The 18,208-nt window shown below is 44.9% G+C and overlaps 3 protein-coding genes across 3 annotated transcripts in view; 2 read left to right on the plus strand and 1 right to left on the minus strand.

Annotated features, from left to right (window-relative positions):
* Positions 1-757: 757 nt before the first annotated feature.
* Positions 758-3,757, plus strand: LOC120898157 (mRNA-capping enzyme). Its single transcript, XM_040303611.1, has 2 exons — positions 758-996; positions 1,081-3,757. The coding sequence occupies exon 2, from the start codon at positions 1,241-1,243 to the stop codon at positions 3,065-3,067; it is 1,827 nt and encodes a 608-aa protein (XP_040159545.1). The 5' UTR covers positions 758-996; positions 1,081-1,240; the 3' UTR covers positions 3,068-3,757.
* Positions 3,758-3,838: 81 nt separating this feature from the next.
* Positions 3,839-18,208, minus strand: part of LOC120898159 (mucin-5AC) — a 47,222-nt gene continuing 32,852 nt past the window's right edge. Inside the window, 4 exon segments of the mRNA XM_040303613.1 lie at positions 3,839-6,152; positions 6,231-6,437; positions 8,200-8,435; positions 11,067-11,229. Of these exon segments, the coding sequence (XP_040159547.1) occupies positions 5,874-6,152; positions 6,231-6,437; positions 8,200-8,435; positions 11,067-11,229 (885 nt within the window). The 3' untranslated portion in view covers positions 3,839-5,873.
* Positions 15,256-16,733, plus strand: LOC120898158 (replication factor C subunit 5). Its single transcript, XM_040303612.1, has 4 exons — positions 15,256-15,465; positions 15,591-16,041; positions 16,137-16,351; positions 16,437-16,733. Exons 1-4 carry the CDS (start codon positions 15,369-15,371, stop codon positions 16,655-16,657), a joined length of 984 nt encoding a protein of 327 aa, XP_040159546.1. The 5' UTR covers positions 15,256-15,368; the 3' UTR covers positions 16,658-16,733.

Below are 18,208 nucleotides of genomic sequence, written 5' to 3' on the forward strand. Positions count from 1 at the left end.
AAGAACTTATTCTAATTCCGGAGCTAATTCCAATTCTGGAGTCAGTTCTGATTCCTTTATCGGAGCCTATTGCTATTCCCACGTCGATTTATATTCCGGATCTGATACTGATTCCGGAGCTAATACCGATTCGGGAATCGATTCCGGAATTAACTCTGGAACGGGCTCTAGAATTGGAATCGATTCCATTATCGGAATCAGAACACGGAATCGGAATCAGATAGGTCCGATTCCGAGCTTTCACCACTAGTCGCGAAAATTTAAAAACATATCCAAACAATATCACATGTTAAAATTTTCCCAATTCAAAATCATCGATAGTCTTGGTTACATTACACAATTACATGTGCGCTTTATAAGTCGTCCAATTTTAATGGAAAAAATACAGCATCTTAGACGACCACGATCTAAGTCAAATGCAGCATTGTAGTAAATTAACACCAAATTATCACTTCTACTTTGTAATTGTTGGCCTAACCAAAATAATTATGTCATTCCGGCTTCATCCTTTTAGCCATATCCTTTATCTGGCGATTGTTGATTTATTTGTAGCCATTTCTGAACGATACAGTATTTATTCGCTTGTGATTTGTGGTAGGACGCTTTTATCTTTCTGAAATTGGGCTAAACTGTCGTTTTGAGAAATACTTTGCCCATCTCTACTTTATGCGTCGAATGACAGTTGCGCTCCAATTCGGATAAACTCGTTCAATCCCCTACTGTCATCCAGCGACTTTTTTTCTTGCTGTCAAATTAATGCTCACGTTCTCCAACCTTGTCTAGCACGGGGAGGACTTGCGATTTCTGGTACAACTGTTTGCGTAGCGAAATCGGAAATTTGCTGCACCATCGGATACGTCCACCAGTGTACTGTGCTTGGCCACTGGCCCCTGAAACCTACGGCGAATACGAAGCTGTAGGGGTAAGGCACGTATTAGAGCGTTTGCTGGAGCCATCGAAAAGCGACGATGACGGTGCAGTGAGCTGCTACAAAAGGTAACTACGAAGTGTTCCGCGATGGAGCCCCTACTTCTCTGCCACACAATCTGCTAACTGCGGTTGTGCGTTTTATCATTGCAGACGTTTAGGTACAACGGTACAACTCGGGGGAAACAGCTCCTCGATTCCGCCAGAATATTCCCCCCGTCGGGATTATTGGTAGTGGTTGTGTAGAGGCACCACCGCCGCACATCATCCCCGTGCGGAAGACAAGCAAATCTCACTCACTCACTCACCAACTATGTCTCGTGGACCCGGTCCGATCCCGCATCGGTGGCTGCACTGCCCGCGGAAATCGGACTCGATCATAGCCGATCGCTTCATAGCGTTTAAGACGCCGCTCAAGCGCGACTTTCAGTCGCAGATGCCCGTCCAATGCTCCTTCGCACCGTCGATGCTGTTCGATCTGATGAAGCGACAGAAGCGACGCATCGGGCTGTGGATTGATCTGACCAACACCAACCGGTTTTACGATAAGAACGAGATCGAGGACGCCGGCGCTACGTACATAAAGCTGAAGTGTCGTGGCCACGGCGAAACACCGTCCGTCGAGCATGTGCGATCGTTCATTGAGATTGTGGAGGAGTTCATACAGGAGCATCCGCTGGACGTGATTGGCGTTCACTGCACTCACGGATTCAACCGGACCGGGTTCCTGATCGTTTCGTACATGGTCGAACGACTGGACTGTGCGGTCGATGCGGCCGTGATGGCATTCGCCCAGGCCCGCCCACCGGGCATCTACAAGGGCGACTACCTGAAGGAACTGTTTGCCCGCTACGGGGACGTGGAGGATGCGCCGCCTCCGCCGGAACTGCCGGCCTGGTGCTTGGAGTATGACGATGGCGACCAGCCGAACAATGGTGCGCACCAGCTGGTGGAGCAGGATGACGATGACGACGGTGGTGGTGGTGGTGAGGAAAGTAGGCCGCGCGGTTCGAAGCGTTCACAGGACGGTGAAGGGGCGCCGCAGACGCCAAAGCGCTTCAAGCGAGCCTCGTACAACCCGAACGCAGTTTTCATGGAAGACGTGCCGGGCGTGACGTTGGTGCGGGACGAAGCCCTGATTGCTAAGCTGCAGGAGCGAGTGCGCGAGATGTGCGGCAGCAAGCTGCAGGGCTTTGCCGGCGCGCAGCCCGTCTCGATGGACATGCACAACATACGCTACCTCAAGGAGATGCCGTACCGGGTGTCCTGGAAGGCGGACGGCACCCGCTACATGATGCTGATCCATCGCGAGGGCGAGATTTACTTCCTCGACCGCGACAACTCGGTGTTCAAGGCGGAGGGTATCCGATTCCCCACCCTGAAGGACACTTCCGTCCACATCACCGACACGCTTGTCGACGGGGAGATGGTGCTGGACAATTACGGCGAGGGGAAGAAAATCCCCCGCTATCTCGTGTACGATGTGATCTACCTGCACAATCGGGAGGTGCGCAAGCAGCGGTTCTTCCCCGACCGGTTGGGCCTGATCGATCGCGAAATCATACAGCCGCGCACCAACGCGATACGGCAGGGCAGGCTGGACCGGGAGAGCGAACCGTTCGGCGTGCGGTTGAAACAGTTCTGGGACATTATGCAGTCGCGGGCACTGCTCGGGCCAAAGTTCACCAAAGGGCTGGGCCACGAGCCGGACGGGCTGATCTTTCAGCCCTCGATCGATCCGTACGAGTCGGGCGTCTGCCCGCGTGTACTTAAGTGGAAACCGCATCACATGAACTCGATCGACTTTCGGCTGGTGATAAAGGAGGAAACCGGGCAGGGCATGCTGCCGACCAAGAAGGGGCTGCTGTACGTCGGCGGCATGGAGCACAGCTACGGCGAGATCAAGCTGACGAAGGAGCTGCGCAAGCTGAACAACAAGATCATCGAGTGCAAGTTCGAAAATGGCTGGGTGCTGATGCGCGAGCGCACGGACAAGTCGTTCCCCAACAGCTACGAAACGGCCAAGAACGTGTGGGAAAGCATCCGCAATCCGGTCACCGAGGATCGGCTGCTGACCCTGATTGCGAAGGACGGGTTTCGATCGGATGCCGAGCTGATGCCGCCACCCCGGCCACACTGAGCCACTGAGGGTGGGGAATGGACTGAACGGAGAGCGGCCCCCGATGCGTGACCAATTTGCTATTTTACTGGTTGTAGTAAGATTGGAAGTATTTGACATGTTTTATTTTTAAACCAACCACAATTTTTGTTTTCTCTCTTGAGCGCCTTGCCTGGGGCCCTTTACTTTCGAACGCTTTCGGGCTGCTAGCTCGAAAATCCACCCCGCGTAGCAAACAACCTTCCTTATGCTGCGTTTCATCTTCTCATCTGCAATATCACGCAACCACGCTGGATTACCATGGATACGGACTGGTCACTCGTTTTCTACCAGTAACGATTCATCCTGTCTTTGCATTGTATCGAGCTTGACAGAACGCGCAAACACAGGCGCCTAGAGCTGTGTAAGAAGCTACGTTGGTTGGGCCGAGGCGCGAAGGGAAGGGCAAAAAGTGACGACATTATATTTGATTATGGAACCCATTAATCCATACATCGTAAGGCAATGCGGATTCGTTTTGAAGCGAAAGCTTAGTTTGTAAGGTAGCATAACTTGACTGAAGCAGTTTCGGGCGGAAGCCACACTTTGGATCACGAAAGTCGAAAAGGATGAAAGACAGCGGCAGCAGCCAGAAGCGAGAAATGGAGAGATTGTGCAGAACACATCTATATAGTTAAATAAATTCCCGCAAGACAGCGTTTAAAAACAAAACCACCCGCCCGCTGATGACTCCCCCTTTGCGCTTTGGTGAGATTGAGAAAAAGAAACAAAAGCAAACACACACACAGCCTATTACTTTGAGTACAGTTTATTAACAGTTAGATTTGAATTTCGATCGACTAAAACATAATTAAAAATTATCACCAGATCGTTCGATAGAATGTTTCTTGCGTGCTTTGCCCGGCAAACGGTTTCCTTTTTCCTGTTCTTGTGTATGTGTGTGTGTGTGTGTGTGTGTGTGTGTAAGTGGATTTTTTGTTTATTTAACTTTCACGCGATCATGCGATTTATAAACAAAATGTGTACAATTCTGGACAACAATGTTGTCTAATTGCATTAAAACTGCAAAGCTGTTGTTGTGGAGTCCGCCTTTAGCTTATCTTTCTGCCAAATTGGACAAACTCTACACACACACACACACGCACACACGCACACAAACATATTTAGACGTACATAAAACACACCAAGAATTAAGGTTTCTAATGCAACCCCATTCGCAAGTTTTCTTTAAACTTCCCTCTATGCTTATAAGTACGAAGAAATGGGTGGAAGTATATTGGGATGGGAGGGAAGGACGACGACTAAACAAACAATTCCTCGTTCCTGTTTTTTTTTTTGTACAACACGCACCCACCGCACACTTACATTTGCGATACGTTTACTAATCGGTAAAATTGAATAATTTAACTACAAACAGGGTTTTTTTTATTATTTACGTTTAAATTTCTTCCACATTTTGTGTGTTGTATGTGTGTTTATGTTTGTATTTCGCGATCGTGCACCGCAGAGTGCAAGCTTGCAGTAGTTTGCAGTAAACTAGCTTAGTTTATTTTACTAAAATCGGCTTCGATCTTTTGCCCCCATCACACACTCACACACACTCAGAGACAGAGAGAATAAAAATTACGACGGTAAAAGGACATGGGTTTGGGGTGGAGGAGTAGGAGTAAGGATTGCAGCGGTTATATACGCACAGCATAAGTACAACGTTGCGAAGCGATTATGTGTATGCATGAAGTTGGCTAGCTTCAGATTGGAGGGGGTGGTAAGAGGGCAGGGAGAGGAAAGGATATACACTACACAGTATACCACGCAGGCAGTCGCATGGAGTCGTTGTAGCACGTGGGACATGACCCAGTACGCAGAGCGATTGGGCGAGACGCGTCGCATGCCAATTGCAAACCAATCACACGTGTGTAAATATCACAATTCTTTTATTACTCACTTTAATTAATGTATGCGCGGGCTTGCACTGTTTGCGCTCACGTTCGTATGGTTAATGTGTGTGTGTTTTGTATTCTCTGTATATAGATATATGTTTGTATATATATTTGTTTCATATATATGTTTCTTTTAAATATGCACACCATCAATGAAGCGATGGTGCGGGAGTTTAATTTTCTAGCAAAGTAAACGAAATACGCGCGTTGTTTCCCCGCGTAGACGCGTAAGCAGCACCCGTGTTCGATTCCCGAATTTCACCATTCGCACGTTCTGGAATGCTCTGTTCAGACGGAACGGGGGTTTTACCAATCTTTTCTATCTACTCTATGCGCAAATACGGCCGAAATGTATCGCAGAACGTACGGTAAGCACATCAAGTCAGATGTGGAACTAAACCCAAAGACAAACAAACTAGGGGAAAACCGGACCGTGTACGATGTGCATCGAACGACTTTTTTTCTCCTTCTTCCCTCACCTAAACGCTTTACAAATGTAAAGAAACAATGGAAAGGAAAGTAGTCCACAATACTGACGTGAAGCGACAGAATAAGAAAAACAGCCTACTGCGTTCGCACGTGGCTCCCTGCTAGGAGCCCGTGATTTAAAACATCACCACCACGGTGTGTATGTGTGTATGTGTACAGTGTGGTTTTCTACTTGTGTGTGTGTAACCCGTAAGCAAGAAGTCCTGAAGTCTCTTCCCTTCAGCTCTGTAGCTACTGTGAGGACGGCGAATCGAAACCACACGGTTCGCCTGTCCCTTGGAAGCGCGCAAAACGGAAACCGAACGCGAACCCTCTACTCCTAAGGTGGCTGCCGCAGGTGTCAGCTTCACCGTGCTCCAAAATGTCCTCTCGGTCGATGGTGCCGACTCGCAGACCCTTTATCGCTGCGGCCCAGTGCTGCTGTGCAGGGCGACGGCTGCATCGTCGTAGTCCACCTCGGTCTCCTCCAGCTTGGCGGCGCCGCTACATATGCGACACTTGCAGCACACTATGCAGGGTGCGGCGAGCAGGAGCAGCGGCGACGCCACCAGCAACAGTATGCCGAACCCGGCAAAGATCCCGATCACCTGGGCCCGGTGCCACACGACCGAAGCGCGCGAATGGCCCAGCTTGTTCTTGCACGGGCCCTTATCGTAGTGCCGGAGCAGGAAGTCGTCCTGGAATGGGATTGGGGAGAGAGAAAGAGAGAGGTGTTAGTGGGGTTGATGCACAACGATAAGATGCAGAACACTTACGTCCAGACTGGCGAGACAGTACCAGCAGAAGACGTGCTTGCACCGTTTGCACATCATCTGCGCGCAGCCCTCGTCCTTCTCGATCGGCACGGTGCACATCGGGCAGCACTTGATGAGATCATTGTCGAACGGGATGCCCAACGCATCCGTTTGGCCATCCACCGCGAGGCGGCGCGAATTTTCCTCGCACGACATCGTTGGATGCCACTGCACAATGGGAGAAAGAAAGAGAGAGAGAGACCGAAGAGAAAGCGTTAGTTTTTTATGTATTTGTTCATTTATTGATATGACTAGTAAGCTTTTACTGATCCTGGATCTAAAGATAAACCCATGCCAGTCCTGCAATTGATCTCAACTATTCCTGAACTTATCCGCTCTTGGAACGGCTCCAAAGCTCATCTCAGACTTCCAACTGATTTTAAGCCCACACCGATCCAGGAACTAAACCTGAACTGATTCCACTCTGTCAACTGCTCCTAAATCCATACAATCTCTGAAACTATTCCTGAGCCCATTCCGATTTGGGAGTTGATCCTGATCGATTCTGGAACAGATTCCTCACCAATATCCGCCTGACCCGTGGAGCTGATCATGAATTCATACTCATACCAGGAACTGATCCTAAACACATACCCATCCTGGAACACATCCAGAACCCGTACTAGTCTTAAAACTAATCATGAAGCCATGCAGTTCGTGGAACTTATACAAAACTCAAACAGATCCTGGAACTGATCACCAACTCATACCAGACTACGATAGTCATACCGGTACGATAAGGGAATATCAATGTCCATTGAGCTTCTTTGTTGCACTCAAATACCACCTAACAACATACCCGCCATGGGACCACCATTGGTGTGTTCTTTGGAGCGCACCCATGACTCCGATCTTACTCAGGATTATTGTTAGTCCGAGTCTGATTCGGGCAAAGTCGCCCGGAGTGGATTGAAGTCGCCCGGAGTGGATTGAAGTCGCCCGGAGTCGTCCGGAGTCGGCTGAACTCGATCGGAGTCGGAGTCATTCGGAATTATCCAAAGTCGTTCGGAGTCGGTCGGAGTCAACAGGAGCCGTCCGATGCAATGTATAAGTGATCGGGCATATCATTTCATTGGGTTTTATGTCTTTCACTTTGCGCGTGCACATCGTTGTATACGTTGTATGCGTTGCCTTTGTTTCGAAAGCCGACTCCGGCCAACTCCGGCCGACTCCGACTCCAACCGATTCCGGGCGACTCCGACTCCAACCGACTCCGACTCCAACCGATTCCGGACGGCTACAAACGACTCGGAACGATTCCGAATGACTCCGAATGGAGCGCTCCGATTCTACACGACTCCGATTCCAAACGACTCCGGGCAATTCCGAACGATTCCGAACGACGCGGGATAATGCTGGGTGGACTACCTTCCGGAGTCGGTTCCGAAATTATTGGAGTCGGATTTTTGCCAACTTTACCCATCACTAGTCCACCACACCCTGGACTGATAGCCCTCAAACAACTTTTGCAACAGTTGTTGCGTTGTAATGAAGAAGCAACTATAACAAACCCGAATTATCGAACAGATTCCATACTCTATGTGCTTAGAAGGCAACGCTATCCAGGGAATAGTTGTGTCACGATTATATGTGATCAACTGCTAACTTAATGTTTCTGGGAATAGACTAACAAGTCTCACACGTAACTATCTAATAAGTGCGATTTCATACGCGTCAGAGTGTCTGAGTGTCCGGAGTAATTAAGCGTAAAGCGGTAAACGCTGGAAATCATCTGACAATTTTGAAAATACCTCATTGCAACGCACAGCAGCTATTACAAAATGGGGCAATTTTCTTATTTATTGTAGTTAAGGTATGGAAAAAAGGTCCTTGATATTAACCATTATTAGCATGAAAACATCTAATTTTCTCCATGTTCAATTTTAAATGGTTCGTTAAAATTGTGAAAGGTGAAAACCCAAAAACTTACCGCCTTCTTACAGCCGGAACAGAAGTCCTCCCGACACGTGGGACAGTGCACGGCGCACGGCGACGGCATGCTGGAGGACGATGGCGACAGTGGCACGATACGGTCGGAGCAGATCGAGGAGCCTGTTTGGTTTGCTCCGGCCTGGTCGCCTGCCTGCTGCTCCCTCGGCCCAACGAGACAGATCGTTTCGCAGCCCGCTTTCGGGCACCAGGTTCGGAATCGGTCCAGTTCTACCTCTGTGAAAGAGAAGGAGTACAAACGCTTTAGTATGTCGTACGGAAAAGAAAAGCTTTTTTTTGTGTGTGCGTCCCCAAATAAATGTAACACGCCGGCAGCTAATAAACTTCACCGCAGCGGCGGACCGGAAAGCGAAACTTAACATGCTAATCCCTTTTTGGGAAACGTTGAAGCTTCCGGTGACCTATGCCTCGTACGCCCTTTATGCGAGAGCGAATTGATGAACCTTCATAAATCAAAGCTCCTGCTGTGGGGACGGTTTGTACATTTGCTGCTGATTTGTATAAATTATTCATCCCATTTGCTGGTACTGGTTGGTTTGCTGATGCTGCTACTACCGTGCAAACTGCTCGTCATTGTCGTAGTGCGCGATTAGTGAGACCACAGCCTCACGCGACGGTGGACACGTCCGGCTGTACGAATGTGAACGGACGTCGGGCCGTTTGCCGCGGATTGATTTATCATTTCTGGATGAAATAATTCATCGATAGGCCATGCACTTATCATGGAAGGGTGGCGTGATCGTTTGTTTGCGTTTCTTGATGTACAACGTCAATGCCATGCGTTTCATTTAGCTCGGTTTGAATTTGGGCAGCAATATCTAAATCAAACTCTTGATCGATTCAATCGCAAGAATACAGTGTCATTTAATTAAATATGATTGTAATCCGTTCGTCAGAACTTACTTGACACTGACTTTATCAAAAGAAACAAATTAAATAGACATTTAAACTACTCAAACTATTTCATTCATTCGACGCCATTGTGCTCTCATTCAATGCTGAATACGTTTCCACATAAGACACCTCAACACTTTCACGCTAACCACCCGGGCGGGCTGGGAGAAGAAGCTCGATTTGGAATTTTCGCTCATCGCAAGAAGAACTTTCTCGCCACGAATCCTAACCGGTTGTAATAACTGCATTTTGTACTTTCGTGTACAGCAGTCGAGTGAGAAAGATGGCGAGCGTTTGGCGTGCAGACGTGAAACGGGTGACAAATGCATCTCGTGAATGTCGCCGTTCGATGCCGCTTTAAACAGATCCAAGTTGATTCAGACTAATAATGGTGGTGAAAGGTAGCAGGCATAGCGATATAGGTTAAATTGGTTGAAATTGTTGGAAATTGTTGTTTGTTTAGCAGAAGGGAAAATGGAAAATTCTCATTCATTGTAAACTTGTTCTTGGACTGAACAACTCTTTTGTGATAATTTTTAAAATTCATAAATCAATCTCAATCTGCACAAAATGCATGCTTGCACATACATTAAAAATTTATACTACAACGAACCACATTGAATGCGCTAAATTGGCCATGGCATTAAAATTAGTTACTATCCTATTTTTTAAATATATCCTCTTAGAAATAAATAGTTTTCAGACGATTCATACATAATCATTTTTAAATTTAGGAGATTTCCTTAAAACAGCATATGCAAAAGCAATTATAAGGTTAATTAACGCAAAATTTAGTAATATTTTGTTTTGGCAACAAAAATAGATACAGTCTTTTCCCGAGTTACACGAATATTGCGTTCCGGAGATATTCCCATAGCTCCAATTTTCACGAATGTCGAATATCACGTTTTTATCCAAAAGATAGTTGATAAATAGTTATTTACGATGAAATATCGTACTCTTATGCAATTATTTACTTATTAAATACAATTCTAATGATAAATTCGTTTCTATTTACTTTTTAGCGATTTCAAACTTTTAGAAACAATGTAGTTTAATTTGTATTTGACAATTGTTGGAGATAATTGAACTGTAATTAAAAATTTGCGTAACTCGAATTCACGTAACTCAATTCTCACATAACTCAGTGAGGAAATGCATTTTGGCTAAAGGATAATTGTGTTGAAATATTGAAGAGAAGCTTATTTCAATATTTATAAAATAGAAAAAGACAAACTTTTAAAAAATCTTTTTTTTAATCATTTTATAATGAATATCATAGCAGCTTTGGGCCTAAAGCCTGATATTTTTGTGCTTAAAACTATTGAAAATAACTATATAATTAAATTAAACTAAAATTTACAATCGTTTTAGATTGCGTTCTCTTTATTTATTTATTTATTTAAATAAAATCAAATTCAAATTAAGAAGGAACCTTCATGACGTTTAAATTACTCATGAACTGTGCAGTAGCAGTGGCGGATTTAGGGTATCTGGGGCCCTAGGCGGTAAGATTATTTGAGCACGGTTTACAGGGTTAGCCTAGTACTATGTAAACTTTTATATAGACTGCATATACTATAGACCAGGGGTCTCCAAACTTTTCTGTTAGTGGGTCTCATTGCTTCACAAATTACATTGTTACCTTTAGAATGATTAAAAGTTCAAATCTTGTTTTTATTAGAAAATACTAATCTGAATATATCAAATTTTTTATCTGAATATATCAAATCAAATAAAAAATATTGTACTAAATCTCCATCACCAATCCATACGAATATCGATAATATGGATTAATTCATTTCAGTTTTATTCAATTGATTCCTAAATTTATCATACGAGCTTTTTCTTATAATCAAGGAATAAAGAATTAGATTTTTTCAGAACTTGATTTCATGTGGGATCTGAAAAGTAGAAAAATACAAGTCTTACGGGTATTTTTTACTAACTCACCTCTATTCAGTCGATAACGGTGGTGCTTCTCCACCAGGGAAGATGACGCTAGCGCCGTTATTTCCGCGATCGTTATGATACCCTGCGCGGGACACATCGCATCCGGACAGGACACCTCGTACGCACCTTCGGAAATTTCAAACTCGATGTAGGCCGTCATGCACTGTTGGGGATGGAGAGATGAAATGATCGAACAATTAAATTAAATTATGCTGTAAACGACGAACTTAACATTTAAAATCCAAACGAATGTAGTAAAACCATGATGAAGAAATAACACACAGCTCGAGTGGCAAAATGGCTTGCACAAAGCACAAGTTTGCCTCGCTGTTCCCATTTTCCCTTCGGACAAAAATGCAATTAATTAAACCAATCACTTGCAACGGCAGTCAGTTGTTTCCACGTGAGGGTCCACCAATTATTTTAATTTTTCGCCACAATCCAAAAATTTCTTCACCAATTTACCATTTCCGTCCTGCGTGACAAAGGTCACTGTCTTAAAAGCGGCACATAAATAAAAGAAGGGTTTATTCTCTCATTTTTGTGTGTCGCTCATCTGGAGTTTCTTCATTAAAGCTGTGCTTTCGAAGGCGTCAGTTTGCTGTCTTTTCATGGGCATTGAATTAGGCACTGATGTCTTAACTTAATACATCGTAATTGGTGCTAAATTAAGTTGTGTCGTTTAACGTCCCGTTATCGTTACATTTTAAAACTTAGTAAAACAAATTCAATTCAAATTAAAGCACGGACACTGAAAAAACGGTTGTAAATATAAAACAAATAAAACATTAGTGGCCGAGGAGGAGGTCGTGTATTGCAGTACGGGAGAGACTAATACTCCGTCGCAAAAGTATCATTACACCGCGATAGCAGTGATTACGAAATGATAATTGATGCTTCGTGACTCTGGCCACCTGCCCACCATCCCATCCCGCTGCATGATACAAATGTTCCACCATCCTCTCACTAACGTACAATTAAATGCATTGTATTTCCCGACCGATCGATTTCACACATCTGTGTATGCAGTTGGGCCACGCGTTAGTTGCAACCAGGTGTGATGTGTATTGCAAACCAATCGAAACCGTGTCCATATAACCGACATTTTGTCATTTATCGAACGTTCATCAGCTAGCTCGACGCTGTGAACGGTAATTCTCCTCCTCCGTGTTCTGATGCTTATCAAGCGCAGCAAGTCCGTCTCAAAACGGTCCGACATGAAGCGATGGGCTGTACAATAATAATGTTTCGCGTGTCCAACGGCGATGTTGTAATCGATCTCCCGCCCGGTAATTGTTACTCAAGTTCCGATTTCGAACCGGCCCATGACGAACCGGACATACCGAGACCGCGAGATTCTAGTCGTAAGATAACGAGCGAGAAGCGTGCGCCCTCGTTCTAAGCCTGCCCCCAAGCCTGCCTGGCGATCGTGTGCTTTTGTGCATCTGAAATTGCAAAACGATCAACACCCACTAAAAGTCGCTCGTTTCGCCTGTGCCATATGAACGGTCGGTCGTTGAAAGGAACAATTGCCAGTTTAGCGTAACATTTAACTCTATTGGTGTCCGTTTTTCCGCTGGCCCGCTACCGTCACGATCAATCAAATTGGTAGAGATAAGCTCGAATTCATAAGCGTAAAGAGGCTTGTTGCAAACCAGCTAATTGCCAGTGGGTCAGTCAGATTGCAAATTGGGTATGAGTTGTGCTTAACCTTCTTCGAGCGGCATTGCTCTTGAACGGTCAAGCGTTCAAAACCACTTGATCTCTCCTCTTGAAATTGGTGTTTCTTTTAATGCTTAGTTCTTTTTTTTAAGTAAGCTTCAATCCAACGAAGTCAAAACACTTGTAGCCTCTTTTTTGTACTCATTCGATTTTTTTTCTTTTAATAGTATCACTTATCGTTCGATCTGGCGTCGAACGATCGAGAATTTGATCGATGTTTGAAGCGTCCAATTAATTCGAATGATTGCAAAAAAAAAAACAAAATAAATACAACAGAACTTATACGTTCTGATACATCTTGAGCAAATTATTCTATCCGTAAGTGTGAGGCAAAAAAAGTAAATATTGAAACAAGATTGTTCCCCACGCATAGCATTGTACACGCATAGCCAGATCAGAAGTATTCGATTCTATTCATTTCTTTGTAATTTTGCTGCCTGTGATGCAATGTCGATATTACTTTCAACATAAATTCTTACTTCTACCCTACCCCTACTCTCTTGATGGATAAACACACACCCACTCAGTCGGTTTGTTGATTGAATCATTTCCATCCGCTTCAAGTCAGCGCGACGAGTATGTACACTTTATCAAGAGTTGCCTTCTCTTTACGGTTTCCGCATTGGCTTAAGAGCAGCCGTTTTGGTGGATTTCGATAATCATCAGCTAGTGCCGCACTGAAACGGGCAAGCCGTACTCGGGCAAACCTCACACAAACGACTTCTGCATCGTCAGCATCACATTCGTATATCGATTAGCGACGTCCCAGCCAAGCAGCGACCGACTCGTCCCCACGGGGAAACGGTGAAGAGCTGAGTTTAGCTTAGCTTAAAAAGTATCTTACGTAAACAGTGCAAAACTAAACGAGCCCAAAAACAACATCCTGTTTGCTGAGAACACAGCGGCTCTAGGCCCGTTGGCAAAGGAGCTTTAATCGAGAAAACGATGAACGAAACGAAACGATGACTACAGTCGCAGCGCAGTCATCATCATCATCATCATCATCGGCACCTAAGGCGACAGTCTGCCGCTCCCGCGGTCGTATTCCGCCGCTGGACCACTTACGAAAATTGTTTAGCAAAGACTCTCGGTAATTCAAAGCCGATTGAGCGGTTCACGGCACGGAAGCTGGATCGGGACAGCGGAAAAGCTGCCTGGAATGTGTCGGGTCTCGATATGTGACACCTCAAGAGAATGTAGCTTGTGATATGGATGCTGTGGTACCGTGAAAAGTACACAACCTTCTTATCTGCTTTCGAGCTTCTGGCCGAAGGAAAAAGCACCGTTTAATAATGTCACCGGGATCATCATGACGTTGGATGGGAAGCGAACAAGGCAGCACATTAAATTACAGCGACAGTGTGCTGGTACGGAGCTCTATTACAGTCTCCCGAACTGCTAAGAAATACGGTTCACGTTTCGGCATTCCGACTACCAGCGAGTCGGACCGGGTGAATGAATATTCGATTAAACGATCTCACTGTAAAAGGGTGCTTCCGTACTTGGTGCAATTTATTCCAACCATTGGGAAGCTTCTTTACCGGTAGCACAATAAAAAACGAAAGAAGCGGACGAATTCCTGCCTGACACTGGTGAAGAAGCATTGAATTGGAAGAGTACTACCACCACGTCGTAATTCGAGAATTTATCGGCTGACTTCCGAATGCGCGAGCAAGTATTGGGAGCCGTAAAGCAGCTTCCATTCTATCCGCTCAGAATATTAAATGAAATGCAGAGGAGAGGGCTGGGAAAGACGGTCGAATAGTTTTAGCAAACGCATCGATCATCCCGAGCCGCACACCCCAGTCGTGAACAAATGGCGTATGTGAGGGTTGTGTTCAAGTGGATCGTTACTTCCGTTGCATTTAATCATCGGTTGAAAGGCAATTCCGGAAGGTATTGATGCAGAATATTTCATTATTGTCATTTAATTAACGATTGATTTCATTGTAGGCCTTTAAATCGCGATAGGAATTGAAAAAAATGCAATACATTATAATACGGAATGGACAACATTACGAACACGCATTAGGATTCCAAAACATTTTTTAATAAAAAAAAAGATAAATAATTCAATAAAAAAGAGATAACGATTGTTAATAGATTAACTTATAAAATGAAGGAGTTCAATTAACAATGTAATACATGTAAAGCATTATAAAATAATTGGCCTGAATCAAATTGGAATGATTTTTTAAATATATATTTACTGACGAAAAATGTAAATAAATAAGGCCGTATTAGACTATCTTTACACAAAGAACGAAATAAAAAAAAAACGACAAAAGTAGAGCGAAAGAACATAAAAAAATCGTTTCATTATTCAATTTTCCATGAAATGTGCAAATCTTACATTCCCGCCACGTGCTTTGCCATGCCACAAGGGTTAACTTTTGCTCACCTCTCAAACTAGAAGTATAAACGCTACCTCTCAAACTGTCAAAGCTGGGCAGCGCGCCAAAACAAACACATTCTGTCACAGTTGCTTGTTATTGCGTGCATGTAATCTATCCATTGCGGTAGCGCTTTCCACAACAAATCGAATTAAATCCGGTGTTATTCGTGTACAGTTTCGTTAGAATGGATGCGAACGTAAAGTCAAACCTTCCGTGGGTGGAAAAGTACCGCCCGGCCAAACTGAACGACCTTATTTCGCACGAGGAAATCATTGGCACGAGTAAGTATAGACACCCGGTGGCTACACGCCCGTCCTTGAAACGAAGGCGTTGAGCAATACCCGGGTGTTGCTAGCCTGGCTCGTGGGGCTGGTTGTGTGTTCATTTTCTGCTTATCGTTCAACAGTCAACAAATTCATCAAGGAAGAACAACTGCCACACTTGCTGTTTTACGGACCTCCCGGCACGGGCAAAACTAGCACAATTCTGGCCTGTGCCCGGCAGCTGTACAAACCGCAATCGTTCGGCTCGATGGTGCTCGAGCTGAACGCGTCGGACGACCGGGGCATCAACATCGTTCGGGGACAGATTTTAGATTTTGCTTCCACGAGAACAATCTTCAAGGGCGGATACAAGCTGATTATCCTCGATGAGGCGGACGCGATGACGAATGATGCGCAAAACGCGCTGAGGCGCATCATCGAAAAGTACACGGAAAATGTGCGCTTCTGCATCATTTGCAACTATCTCAGCAAAATCATTCCGGCCATCCAGTCGCGCTGCACGCGGTTCCGTTTCGCACCGCTGTCGCCGGATCAGATTTTGCCCCGCCTGGAGCACGTCATCGAGGCGGAAGGGTATGTGCGCACCAACGCTCTAACGAACGACGAGCCTTCGTTTTTGTTGTTGCGAGTAGGTGCAGTTTAAAACGTTGCCCTATTGTCTATTGCAGAATCGATGTGACGGACGACGGTAAAAAGGCGCTCATCACACTGGCTGGGGGCGATATGAGAAAGGTGCTGAACGTACTGCAAAGCACTTGGATGGCGTACAAAAAAGTGACGGAGGTGAACGTGTACAATTGCGTCGGGCATCCGCTGAAGGAAGACATCAATAATATAATATTCTGGCTGCTAAACGAGGAGTCGTTCAAGGCGTGCTATGAGAGTATGTGTGCCTATTATTTGTTAAGTTTTTTTATGAGCTTTTGAAATAATTTGTTTTTTCATTCTGCATGTGCTCTGTGTCGCAGAAATCCAGCAGCTAAAAACGCAAAAAGGTTTAGCGTTGGAGGACATTCTGACGGAAATCCATTTGGTCGTCAATCGGTTGGAAATTCCACCGCGCGTTTCCTCCCAGCTGCTGATCAATCTGGCATCGATCGAGGAACGATTAGCGGATGGGTGTGTGGAGAAACCTCAAATCACAGCGCTGATAGCTGCATTCAGCAAAGTGCGAAGTGTAGTTGTGTAGCTTTTCCACATTTTCCACTTTACGTTATTCCATATTTAAACAATAATAATAAAAAAACCCATCAAGTGAAGAGATATATAGTAGTTGTAATGTTCTTCCTATCATCAATCCGTAAATGGTTAACAATAGCATTAATTATTCCCTTACATAAAGCGCATAAAAGTGTCGGTCTTTTGCTAAACACTATTCATGCAACACAAAGAAACTGCATTGTGAAACGCAGATCTCCATACCATCCACTCGGTGGGCCATTTCTTTTTTCCCCTTTTTTGCTTTATTCCAGACGTGCAAGGGCGTTGGGCGCTTGTATCCAGGATCCTACGCAGTCTCGAAAGAATGGTACGCGGCGCTGTTGTAAAAAATGTAGGTCATGAATTTTATACCGAAACAGCGCTCTCCCGTACGCCGTACGTTGGCGAGCCAATTCTTATTGTTGAGGCACCATTCACCAGCGCAAGAAGCCGTTTAGAAAATGCCACACATCCGAGTGCTCTCCTGGGCGGTATCTTAAATCACAGTACAGTCACAGCATTACGCTACGAAAGCAAAACTTTGTTCCACTACAGAGATGAAAGATCAGAGCAAAGAGAGAGAAATACGATCAAACGTCCAGTGGGCAAAATCGGTGCAGCGTGAGCGGTGTTCCGGTGAGGTACGGAAAACGGCAATGAAAGAATTCAAATAAAAGGGAAACTTTTGTGCAAAATCGCTCCACAGCGCTGTGAGTCCTGTGTGCCCCGGAAGGGTAAAGGTAACAACCACTGTCCTATGTAATCTACTTAACACAAAAAAAGGCTGACCCTGGTGAGCGTGTAAGTGAGCTTCATTTAATTTTTTCATTTTTTATACACTTTTTTTGTCGACTTCGTTTCACCGACCTGAAGTGACTGAAGAGGGGAATTGCAACTGACCTTCGGGGGGATTTCGTTTTGTTCTATTCTTTTTTTTAGCACGTTCTCGCAATACAAACAATTAAAAAAGTTTCAATTACGGAGGTGGCATCAGTACAGTGGGGAGCAAAACTGTTGAAAAGAGTGCTTTACAGTTTCTATTATCATGTTTTATTCTTGTTTGAGATTGAAACAATTATATTATCTTCTCCTTTGGAGCTTGAACAATTTAAAAGAATAATAAAAAGCTTAATAATATAAGCTTTATCGCCGCATGAGAGCTCAAAATAGTGTATACAATAATTCGCACTGATATCTTAAAAGAGTCGAACTGCTTACAGCCTGTCAATAATTTGCATGAAGACAGATAAGAATAACAACTATGCATACAACACAACCTAAAGGGGGTAAATTTACGCTCTTAGATGGCGGGTCACTTCATAGCCGCGCTGGAGAAAGAAAACACTACAAACCTCTGCCGCCACAATAGCCGCTGCACACGCCAAACCAGAGCGTACGCCGTTGGGAGCTGCAGATCATTAGAGACTGGAGGGCGCACCCAGCGATGTTGCTGACTGGTGGATTAATTTACACCGGCAGTCGCTCTTGCAGGCATCATCAAGAACGCAGAAACGTAGATACGATGAATGCGGCTGCTGCT

Source organism: Anopheles arabiensis, chromosome 2, assembly GCF_016920715.1.
Source record: "Anopheles arabiensis isolate DONGOLA chromosome 2, AaraD3, whole genome shotgun sequence".
NCBI classification, from domain to species: Eukaryota; Metazoa; Arthropoda; class Insecta; order Diptera; family Culicidae; genus Anopheles; species Anopheles arabiensis.

What these genes read in the sequence shown, in the direction of transcription:
- LOC120898158 (XM_040303612.1), top strand. Translation starts at nt 15,369, where the DNA reads ATGGATGCGAACGTAAAGTCAAACCTTCCGTGGGTGGAAAAGTACCGC. An exon ending in CGAGGAAATCATTGGCACGA is followed by an intron (nt 15,466 to 15,590) that starts GTAAGTATAGAC and finishes ATCGTTCAACAG; the next exon opens with TCAACAAATTCATCAAGGAA. An exon ending in GTTCAAGGCGTGCTATGAGA is followed by an intron (nt 16,352 to 16,436) that starts GTATGTGTGCCT and finishes TCTGTGTCGCAG; the next exon opens with AAATCCAGCAGCTAAAAACG.
- LOC120898157 (XM_040303611.1), top strand. Translation starts at nt 1,241, where the DNA reads ATGTCTCGTGGACCCGGTCCGATCCCGCATCGGTGGCTGCACTGCCCG.